Here is an 11,925-nt window from a genome sequence, read left to right on the forward strand (position 1 = left end):
AGAACGCTTCGCGCACACACTAATTAGCTGAATTACGACGGTCGCCCGGCACTTTGTGCGGCACCCCCGATTTTAATCACTCGCGACGCGGCGCTTTGTCACACCGAGACGAAAGAACAACGCGGAAACGCATATCGATCGCGCGATCAATGGCCGAAACTCAGGGTGCCCGAGGTGCCGACGGGAAGAAGAACGGCGTCGCGCGGCCAACTTCACGCGCCCGGCGCCGCCCGCGCCCGCCGCGTCTCCCCCATTCTAACCTGTATCTTTCGTCCGCTTTCCGCGACTCCGGATAAGAAATGAGACACGCTCGCGTTTCGGAGCGATCGCGCCACCGTATCGTGGGCGTACATGAATAAACACGCCAGTGTAAGATCGAAGAATAGATACTACCCGCGATGAGATCCGAGCGATCCGACGGCCGTCGCTCCGCCGGCGTCGTTCACGCGACTCCGATTTCGACCGAATCCCGCGATATACGCGTTCGCAGCGGGCTGCCGACGTGCCACTGGCGAATTCCGTTACGCACGGTGGACGAATATCGCGGTACGAAGTTAATCGCGAGTGTCACTCACCGATTAAAGCCGCGTCGCGACGCCGCCCGACGCGGCGACGGCCCGCTCCGCCCGCTCGCCGCTCGCGACGGTTGACCAGTGATCGGGAGATTCAAATACGGCAACTTCGCTCCGGTAACGCGCGAAGTTAGCGGCTAATTGAAATTTGATATCGCGCCGCCGTGTATTTCAAACCCGCGCAAATTTCATGCAATATTCGAATTATTTTATATACGATTGAGATATATCACGGCTTTTCATCACGCGAATTTCCCGATCCGGCGCGAAATTCCGGGCATTGTTCCGCGCTTAAAATTCGAAAACAGAGAGAATCGCATTTAAACCGTGGGGAAAATTCAGAGCGCGTATTCGAAACGTCAAAGAGATAAATGCGCCAAATGAAACAATAATTTATTATCTCCCTTTCTACGCGGCGTCCGGATATTTATTGCATTTTACGATCAAATCGCGCAAAGTGTCTTTCGACCGATACGAATCGTCTTGATACGAATCGTGGGATTAATCGATCGATCTCGTTGATAATAATTGCTAATTATTCTAAAGGAACGTCCTGAGAAGAGAGGAGTTGGGGAGTAACGCACGGAGCGACTCGCGCTACTACCTGCCGCCTCGACGCTCGCTGCGCGACAAACAATACGGACGGCCTTGTACGCGCCGCGCCGGGTGAAAACAACTCTCCCCCCCCCTCCCACTCCCAAACGGCTTTATTCAAATAATTTAATTTAAAATATCACGAAACGAGTATTCGCTGAACATTCCATTGCGTTACAAATGAATTTTCGATACGTGATGCCTATAATGCGGCTTCTCGTTATGCTCGATCGAATGATTCGCATGTTATCCAGCATTATCGGTTTCGAAGAATTAAAATTACATTTAAATCGAAAGCTTAAAACGTGACGCGCGATACTTGAACTCGAGCGTTGTTGAAGGAGATAGTCATTTCCTGTATAGATTGAAACAATCGTTAATAATTTCTGATTTGCAGTATTTGTACGTCAAGAAAATAAATCGCGCGAAATACTTGTTGCGATTAAAGTTTTTCGGGTGAATTTTGAGGGAGTTTGGTATCTTCTATATATGCGAACTTTTCTCAAAAATCAATTATTATTACAAACTTCGTCTGAGTTTTTCAATCAAATCGCGATTAGCGATGATGCGACGCTACGAGAATCAAATTGACTCTCTCAAGATTGATTAATTAGCTATGTATATTATGTTTCAAGATTAATTTTATCCAAGTTTGTCAGCAGAAACGTATATAAGAGGCCAAGTTTCTTGTAGATATTACGTCAATGTAAATTAACCAGGCATGAAATTTCCCGAAATTTATGATACGCGGTAAATGGGTTAAGGGTATGGAAGGACTGGTATTTAACGGTACGCCACTACTCATTAAAGCGAAAACACAAACGAGGTTTTCCACCTACCCAGCTGCTCGAAGAATTGAGAGCCCGACTGCATCACGGCTGCATAATTTACGAAGTGGCTTGTACAATGATAATTATCCGCGACCCTAATACATGACCGCGTTAATTAACGTTTACGGAGAAGCCAGACAGGAGATGCATGTCGGAAAACTGTCATGTAATATAATCTAATGCGCCCAGACAAAATTATTACGTTAAATTCTCCACTTCTGTGTTACACCTACACATTCATAAATTACAACAAAATTCGAAATTACAAATTAAAGGAATATTATACGTTATATAAATTAAACCTCTGCAATGTTCGTTAAAACGCAATCAGCCGACTCGAGAGCGAAATTAAATTTTCTTATCCCATCTGTTTCAAGCTCTCGCCCTCAGATTCACGTTTCTCGATTTTTATTATTTCGCGGTGTCATACGGGGAGCACCCGGTCATTATTTCGCGAGATAAGAGAGCGAGGCGCATTTGGCCGACAACGACCGTTTTACACTTTCGGCGTGCGTGCGTGCATGTAACTGAATATAGTGTGTCTAATTTTATCGTGGCATTCGCCACGCCAGTTCGCTCCTCTCACTATCGCGCTCCACGAGTCAGCCGCGAGTCTTCGCCTCTCCCGACTACCTCGTTCTTGAACCTGACCCCGAGACTAATACGCGTACGTGCCGGTGTCAATAAGTGCCGGAAAGATAACAGGAAAACGCTCTCGATTGATTTACGGTCTCTTAATTGTAATCGCGCACGATAATTTTCAATCGCGAATCGCGATACCGCTTATGTCCCGCGATTAATCAAATATAGAAATTTATTTCCATATTGGAATGACATTTTCTTAAATTTAGATTTTTATCCAACTTCTCTTTTTCTGCTTTCTTTACTTTCGATACTACAATAGTTTCATACTGAATTATTTTACCAAGAATAATTACATTTTTTCTTAATTAATTATCTATCAAATAATGATTTTAAATAAATAAATCTTTTTTGTTGACGATTTATTATTATTATATTAATCCATCTCTAAAACTTTCATTTTCCTGATGACTTTCCTTGAAATTCACAAATTACAAGAGCGCATACAAACTTCGATATCTATATTTCTCCAGATATTTGGACGTTTCAGAACTAACACACAAGCGGTCCTGAACATGCTCCTAATTCTGCTACAGAAGGGTAGAATTCAGACTCCAATTTGATTATCCGAAAACTTTAACAATGATTATTCGTATCGACAAACAGCAGCTATTAAAATATTCTCTTTATATTTACATATTATTCAATTATTGAATTATTTTCGTACAAAATATTGAACTCAGCGAAATTTCATGTTACTAGAGCTCTAGTCCTTGATTGCGGCGAGGCTGTAAAGTTTAATCGCGAGCAACAGTGCGTACGTGCGTACATGAGCGATCCGCACGTGGTTGTGTCCTAACAAGCGCAGACAAGTGCAGGCCTCGTGAAGCCAAAGCAATTCAGACACGCTTGAACTACAAACGGGTCACGTTACCTGGGAATCATGGTTCATCGCACATTCATCTCTCCGCCCCCGTCGCCTTCCCTGGCTCCCCGACAGCGTTGACTTCGCGCGAAATGAACTCGGCATACATCAGCGAGCAAATATCTGAAGGCGATGCCGCGGCGGGGGAGTACGTTTGTACTTCGCACCAAGACATCTCCGTTACGGTTGCCTGCATCCGTTCAGACTCCGATAAATTAAATGGATTCGATGCGACGTCTCGTGAGAATGTTTCCAACGTAAAAATTCCTATCTGGACCTGATGTCGGACTTAACGTTTCTCGAGGGAACGACAACGTCGTAAAAAAAAAAATGCCGTCATTGTCCTAAAACTCACGTGGAACGACCGAGGGGAGGTTCTATTCGCGGAATGATGTTGCGTTCTCGCGTCCGCGCTCCGCACAGACGCGTTTCCGGCCGTTCCTATCGGCCGTAATAAATGCACACGATCTCCGCGATTCTCCGTCACATTCGCTGCAAGAAAACGCCAACGCCAACGCGTCTCGACTCTCTTCCGCTTCCTTCATTAATCATTCCGCCGGTATTTTTCTTGCGTCTCTCGAGTCGGCCGCTAAGTAGGTATATTTGAAAGGTAGAGGCTGCGAGAGAGGAGAGGGAACGAAATGGCATTCGCGGGCGAGTTCCGCAATGAGAGACGCATAATCCAAACGGTGGGCGAGTCTCTCCCTGGTATTCCTCTCTCTTGCTCTCTCTTTTCTTCTCTCTCAGGCATAGCGATACACACATATCCCGTTGTACGTGTCTAGACGAGCGAGCTTGCCCACTTGCCACACCAACTGCTCGGCGCAATTATGAAAATCCACGTGCTTTGACCCCGCCCGTGAGTCATCGCATTCAATTTCGAAGACACGCCGCGCCGACCGCGCGAAGACCGGCGAAGAAGTGTGACGGCCGGTGCTGGCAACGCGCGACGTGTGTAATCGTCGCGCGCGTTAAATCGTCGACGCAAAGTACGCGCTTTATCAGTTTGGTTTATGCGCCGGTCCAATTGGCGTACCCTGGCGCATTTGCGTCGCGACCGCTTATCCCGATGAACGGCAATTCCTGCTGAATAATGCAACGCGAGATAAATCGGTATCACGTCGCAAATATGGCTCGATCTCTATAATTTGACTAAATGCGCTGGATACGTTTCGAGTTGTCCAGGTGTTCGTATTTGCGTTCCACAAGATATTTCCTCGCGCGAATATTACCATTTCACTTGACACGCAAATGATCTCGATATTTCTCGCGTCTTTCGTTATATTTTCTCTCCCGCTCGATCGTACCGTTAATTAAAATTTACTTCTGTGCCCGGTGCGCTCGATAGAAAATGTTTATAAGCTACGAAAGGTGAAACTGCGGTAATGTAAAAGGTCAAACAGAATGCAAATATGTTTTTCTCCGAGTTATCAAGTATGATAATAAAAATATTTTAAAATATTTCATATATCACGTGCGTACGGTATTGCGTAAAATATTGGCAGAGATGGAGAATAGTGATTTCCCCGCACACTCGTCATATCCCTGCAGCTACATTTAGCTCGTTTGTTATTTCAATTCTACCGACTGCTTTGTTTTTATCTGCGCAATGTTATATATATATATATATATATATATATATATATATATATATATATGTACGGGATATCGCAAAAAGTGTCATAAATAATTGTAACTTACATTCCTAACATTTCACAATATAATGCGCGAGAAAATAAAAGACAGAATAAAACGAAAAAAATAGAAAGTGTAACAAAAAAAAGTAAGATATCTTCAATTTAAAAAGTTTATGGTACTTCATAATTTTCAGCGAGTGTTATCTCTTTCGATAAGATGTCTCCTCCATTACGTCTCCTCTTTTATATACGACGACCTTTCAGAGAAAAAAATATAGCCTCTGTCACTTCCACTCTCAATCCTTGATCCAGGTCTTCGCCCTTGTCTTGGAAATATAAATAGCAACGAGTGTGTGAGCTAGGTCGATCTCTATGCTCCCTCTGCCGAGGTCGTGCACTGCATTTCTGAATATCCGCTACTATTTTTCTCTCTCCTCCTCCTCCTCCTCCTCCTCCCGGATCTACTTTCGGCCTGTCAAACTCCGCACTCGATCAAACCCTCAGACCCTCATAGTACACGGAACTTACACGCAATCACATAGATTTATCTAATCGATAAAATTGACTATTATATAATTGTAAGTATCGCATTATTCTATCATATTAAATAAAAAAAATATTACATTATACATACATGTACATAAAAATGAAATTATCGCGATGAAAAGAGATGGGTAATATTATATTATTTATCTTTATTCTTTTCAAAGCAATTATTCGTTTGTGGAATTATGTGCACGTAATATCTATACAATGAAACGCGTATGTTGAAATACGAGTCGAAATAACGGGTCATCATCGACCTCCTCTTTGACATTTCTTCCTGAAAGGGAGATTAATCGAGAGCTACATTTTCCTAGAATCTTTTTGACCCTCTTACATTACAAAGGCTTTACGTCCGCTTATATTTCAGCTTAGCCGATATTTTCAAGATATTGGAACTTTGGAACATATTTACATTTATAGTGGATATTCGATATTACAATTATTATGGTACAGTTGAACGCACAAGAGCGTGTAACTTCTGTTCCTTATCTTAGATTTTCACGGTACAATTTTAAAAAAGAAATTTCTATTGGTCGATATACAATATGCGTATAGTTATGCGTAATGATCTCTTTTCCCGGCTGCTAAAGCGATACTTTATGTCGCACGTGTACTTACTACCCGCATCGTGACACGTAGGCGCGTTGCAGGCAGGACAACGAGAAAACATTTCTAAACATAGTCGGGACAAACCCAGCATTCCCAGCATCCGTCGTCGACTGAAGAAAAAAAAGAAAGGAAAAGTCAAATGTGCAAATCGAGAAATGCGAGTGCTCTAAGGGATGCGCGAGGCAGGGAGCTACTCCGCGAGGAGAAACCGCGCAGTTTTGTCTATACTTAGCTTAAGCTGCTAATCCATAGGGACATCGAGTGTCAAATATTTCTTCTATGTGTCGCGCGAGATTATGGGGACGAGAACTGATGGTGATTTCTCGAGCGACGGGTTACATCGAATTACATCTAACAATATAACGTTCGCACATTTTTATTTTTCCGACGTCAGTTTGAAAAGGGAAAAAAAAAACAATATCGCTCGACGTAGAAATATTATAGGTCAGGGAGGACGATCGAATTATCCGTACGGAGAAGGAAACCTTGTTGGATAAAGCTGGCCTTGTGGATTTTTTCCCCTTTTTGTAAATGTAATATATTGCGGCGCGCGCGCTCCGTATATGTGCTACCGCGGTTGATCGTGAATAAGTCCTCCTACACTTTTCACACACGACGATCGCCTATTTAGATACATCCCCATTGTGCGTGTGATACAGGCGACGTGTCAGAACGTCATGCTCCAAAGCAGGAAACCGCGGAATACGTTAGATACGTCGACGTCCGCGGTCTGTTCCACGGGAATGTGTGCCGTGTACGTATACATGCACGCTCACACGTATTTCCGTATTCGTGACGCGATGACGAAATATTGTTCTCGCGATTAAAGCCGGGGGGATTTTCGATAGAACGAACGCGCTCTTTAGTATTTGCAAGATAAATCGTTGACGGATTATCTAGCGCCATTTTTCGTCCACTCGACACCGACGGATATCATTCTGTTCGAGATATTTTAACGTTGCAACGTTATTCCGCTCTATTTATCGAAATTCGCAGCCGAATTTTTTCGTGTTTTTTTTTTACGCACGGTTTACTATGATTCCGAATTTCGGATTCCGCGCAGTTTCTTCGATTGGCGCGATGATTCATCCCGTCAAACGGGAATTCGCGATGCAAAGCCCGTGAGCAATTTAATTAAAACATTTGTTTTAATTAACGGCGAAGCTGCCTTTGACTGCAATTGCAGACCGTATTTATCTCCGGCGTTGCTGCTAATAAAATAAATTATTGATCCACAAGAACGAACGCAGCCGGAAACGAGTCTGGGAAATTGAAAGAGGAATTTCTGGAGTACCCAAGAATTAATTTGTTCAGTATTAGTGTTTCTCTTTCTGTTGTTATTTCTATTTTTGTTAATCAGTACTTAACAAATCATCAAGCAATAGATTCACACCATATTCTCATATGATAGCCGCGCGGTTTAATTAATGGTATTTTGATCCCGTTAATTGACTAAATGATTACCAGGACTAGACATTGTAGTCATCGACAAGTTAACGCCGCCCGTTTTGTGCGATCGGGTTCATTAAAATAGTAAATCAGCAGCCAATGCGGTAATGCGGTAATATGTCACATTGATACCAATTAGAAGCTTTATTCCGGTAATAAACAGACATAAAAAGAGGCTTATCTGTTTTGCTTTATCAATATTAATCGACAGATTATTAGATTAAAATTTAAATCTTTATCTGAAACGTGTTTTATGTTTTATTTATATTTGCAACTTCCACTCGTTTGGATATCAATTGATCAATAACAGTACACAAAATTGCGCCTTACGAATTATTGATCATGAATTAAAATTGCAAAATTTCGATGGATTTATTTATCCTATAATAAATGCGAAGATTATTTTTGCATGCTCGTATATAGAATTGAAATCTGTATTTTAAAAAAATTGTTCTCGAGCCTTGTTCGATGTATTTTACATGATGAAGTAGAGTCAAATACGACCTTGAATACGACTGAACGTTTCTGAAGAAGACTCGCCCTATGCAAATTTTTGGGCTTTGTCATGATGTTTCTGGTTCTGACATTGCAGTCAAAACCCGTGGGGGTCAGAGAGAATTAAGTAACGCCGCCCAGCTGTGAGCATTAAGAAACGGCTTCTCTCGTATCAGCTTTGGGGCTTCCGATCAGTTTGACATGTCGAGCATGCTCGATATGTTCCACTCTGACAACGTAACTTTTCGCTGTCAGATAAGACTCAATATAATGGACGTGCAATCTTCTCCATTTATTGCGTAAACCATTTTTTTTTCTTTTAACATTAATCTACTACTACTTAATCAATTGAAGATTTGACTGCTTAAAAGCGGTAACAGCAGAAACACACAGAAAGCTTAATGGAATGTAACTGATCAATCAATTAATGAGTTCTCGTTTTGGCGATCTGTCCATGTTGGCATAATTTATATTTCGCGGATATTTCGCGCATATTTCGAGCGTAATTTCGCGAAAATGCGATATACATTTCGTTAGTCGAGCGGCTAATAATAGCGCCCACGTTTACTGGAAAGTATGCAACACGTATTTACTTATTGCGGGATAAAATTGGAGGCAGCGAGGAAGCCGCGCGGAATTCGCACCGGCTCTCTAACGCCTTCTGCTCGTTTCTTCTCCTTTTTCCTTCTTTTTCGTTAATTTCCTCCGGCTCCTCTCTATCCTCGGCATTGATTGATACTACGTCGTTGCCAGGCAACGTCTCGAACCAGACTTGTCTGTGTACACGCCGGTATAGAATTACGCGAGAGAGAGAGAGAGTCCGAACTCCCTTGGCAACGAAGTTACGTTCCATTGTGCTGCATCATCAATCCTTTAATTCCATACGAGATGCCGGGTGGAATTTTTTCAGCACTTCCGCCTGCGGAAGGAGGTCTAGGAAAAGCCTCGCACTTGGATTGAATCGTGAAATATTGAGCGATAAAATCAACTTACAGAAATTGCAGAGAATTGATCCTAGAGATATAGACGCTTTTACACTAATACCTTGTAATTTAATAAACATGTTTAACGTATTCAATATATATTTTTTATAAAGCATACTGATATAATAATTATATTAAGAACAACTTCTTTTATTTCTAACTTTTTAAATTTAGGGGTGTCGAGAGAGCGTCGGAAATTTTTTGCACAATGTTAAAAGTAGAATATCTCTGCGTTAAAGTTGGCAATAGAGGGTGGGTACAGGATGTGCGACGATCGATTGCCAGCTGGTAAGGAACCACGTGACGGGGTGCGGTGTTGGTGACGTCATAAAACGACCGCCCCAAGCAACCCCTCATGACAAACTGCGACTGCTGATTCATTCATCCTAATTATTCAATTAAGTTTCGAGATGCACTTTCTCTTTTCTTCTCTTACGTTAACTATGCGAAATGTAATTCGTAATTGATCTTTCATATTCGTATAGTAATTTAAAAAAGTAATTTAAAATTCTAAGCAAAGCATTTATTAGCATTTTAATTATGTAAGATAAATTATAAATAAACAATTGTGCAACCTTTACCCGTTATTGTGTTAATAATTTTATCTCATAATATAAATTTCTCTCTTTGAGCTGCCTGAAATAATTAATTAATTTTAATACAAATGGCTTTCATTTAATTTTAAACATAACATGAAATCATCTAATTATAATTGTAAATCAGCACGAACATGATAAATAAAGATATATTATTTCTTATATCTATTTCAATTAGCGTCAGATACACTTTATGTTTGTTGACAAACATCAAAGAAAATTGTGTTGTGCTTATAATGCGATACCATAATTTATTTTTCTCATCAATCAACCTATAACTGGTTTTGATAGCCTCTAATATCTCAACCTTAACCTTACATCACTCGGTGGCTGAACAACCCCTTGTTCTATGAAGCCAAACCGCTGCAGTCTTGCAGATTTATACGCAGTTATGACCTACTACCTCGTTCACCTATAAACGTCATATACACTCGGGCAATATTTAAAGAGGCTTTAAGCAATATTTAAAATATCTTTCTTGAGCAACGTTTAAAAAGTCTTCTTTAGAAGAATTTTAGAGCTGAATGACAATCGTAGTCCTCAGATTACGTACTTTCCCCGTTGTTTATTTTCGAGATATATAGATATCCGCTTGGAGCGATTTCGGAGAGCTGAACTTCTCTAGCTTAACGTGCATATATAGCGATGATAAAAACAAGAACAACCTACTTTCCATTCCAAAATATCAGGGCCAGGCTCGGAGAAGCTTGGCCAAGTTCATGTTGTCGGAATACCCAAAGTTATACCCGATCTTGAAGAAAAGTAGTGATTTATATGCAGAATTCCATTCCATAAGTTTTCCGATATCGGTATCTGCTTAACATGTATGAAGCAGATCCCGTTCGAAAGTTCAGCTGTACTCAGCAATCAACGTTTTTCTCTTGGATTGTTGCAGGTTTTCTATCATGGGATAAAGACAGTTGTCACGTAGATCTGGAGAAGGAATTATTGGCCTTAGTAGCGCAAGCCCCTGAAGGCGAGGAAGCCAGAAACGGTAATTATTGTCACAAACATGCTTCGATTTAATTTGTTTTACGTTATATTACGTATAATTAATCATTTATGTCATGCAATTTATTAGTGAGTGACGAAATGAAATTTTCAGGCGAAAGATTGATCCAATATGCCACCGAGAACCTCGTAACGGAAGTTCTCATTCACCCGCAGACGAATACATTGTTACAGTGTATTCGCAATCTCCTTGCAAGCTTCACGAAACATCGGCACATCATACACGCTGGATACACATTCGGTGGCAATGGTTCCTGGATACTGCAGGTACTTACACCTCGACGGAATATATTCGACCGATCAATAGCTGTGAAACGTGACGTTAATTAATAGTCGCGCGAAATGCGGAGTATCTTGAGTTAGAAATCAATTCCTCTTGTTCAGGATGGAACCTTCAGTCTCGCAGACTTTCTGGATGCGTTCAGTGAACATGAGGTGCAAAGAGTCCTTCGTGCCTACGAGAATAGCGTTACTGTAGATATACATTGCGCGGGTGTCGGCGATTGGACGACAAGTCGATTATCGAAGGAAGTTTGTTGCAGGTGCATATCTCTCTCTCTCTCTCGTACATTTTTTCTATACGAACAATTTTGACTTGCGTCGCACAGCGGAAGCTATGTTTTTTTCTCGGATACTTCATGACCTTCATCTCTGCAGATCTTGCAGAGTCAGAGTGAACCCCGACGACGTTCTCACAGCCGGCGTACCGACCATCACGAGTTTTACGAATTACATCGGACAGTATCTCGTGCCGCAAACACTGGACCAGCTCATGGAATCGTCCGACGTCGTTGGAAATATTAGATTTAGCCATCCGACCTTATACGTCTTCCCCGGTGGGCAAGGTGACGCCGCGCTTTTCGGTATAAACGGCTTCAACATGCTCGTCGACGGCGGCTTTGCCAGGAAAGCATGCTTCTGGGACTTTACTAGACATCTGGATCGATTGGATGCTGTTCTAGTCACTAGGATAAATAATAGTAACATCGGCGGCATGTTCAGCGTTCTTCGCAAGAAGAAGGAGATGCACGTCTACCCTCAGATCGGCCATTTCTTCTGTAACTTAGTCGTAAGTAGTCACTGTTATAGTACTTAT

At 41.7% G+C, this 11,925-nt stretch overlaps 1 protein-coding gene across 4 annotated transcripts in view; it reads left to right on the top strand.

The window, feature by feature from the left end:
- The window catches only part of LOC139771205 (uncharacterized), a 48,135-nt gene that overhangs the window by 16,262 nt on the left and 19,948 nt on the right, over positions 1 to 11,925 (top strand). For all 4 annotated transcript variants that reach the window (XM_071703786.1, XM_071703788.1, XM_071703789.1 and 1 more), the window contains 4 exons: positions 10,714 to 10,812; positions 10,924 to 11,096; positions 11,214 to 11,371; positions 11,487 to 11,898. In XM_071703786.1, coding sequence (XP_071559887.1) covers positions 10,714 to 10,812; positions 10,924 to 11,096; positions 11,214 to 11,371; positions 11,487 to 11,898 — 842 coding nt within the window. The remainder of the gene's footprint in view (positions 1 to 10,713; positions 10,813 to 10,923; positions 11,097 to 11,213; positions 11,372 to 11,486; positions 11,899 to 11,925) is intronic.

Source organism: Temnothorax nylanderi, unplaced genomic scaffold (genome assembly GCF_030848795.1).
Source record: "Temnothorax nylanderi isolate EJ_2023f unplaced genomic scaffold, tnyl_v1.0 TNYL_tig0037_pilon, whole genome shotgun sequence".
NCBI classification, from domain to species: Eukaryota; Metazoa; Arthropoda; class Insecta; order Hymenoptera; family Formicidae; genus Temnothorax; species Temnothorax nylanderi.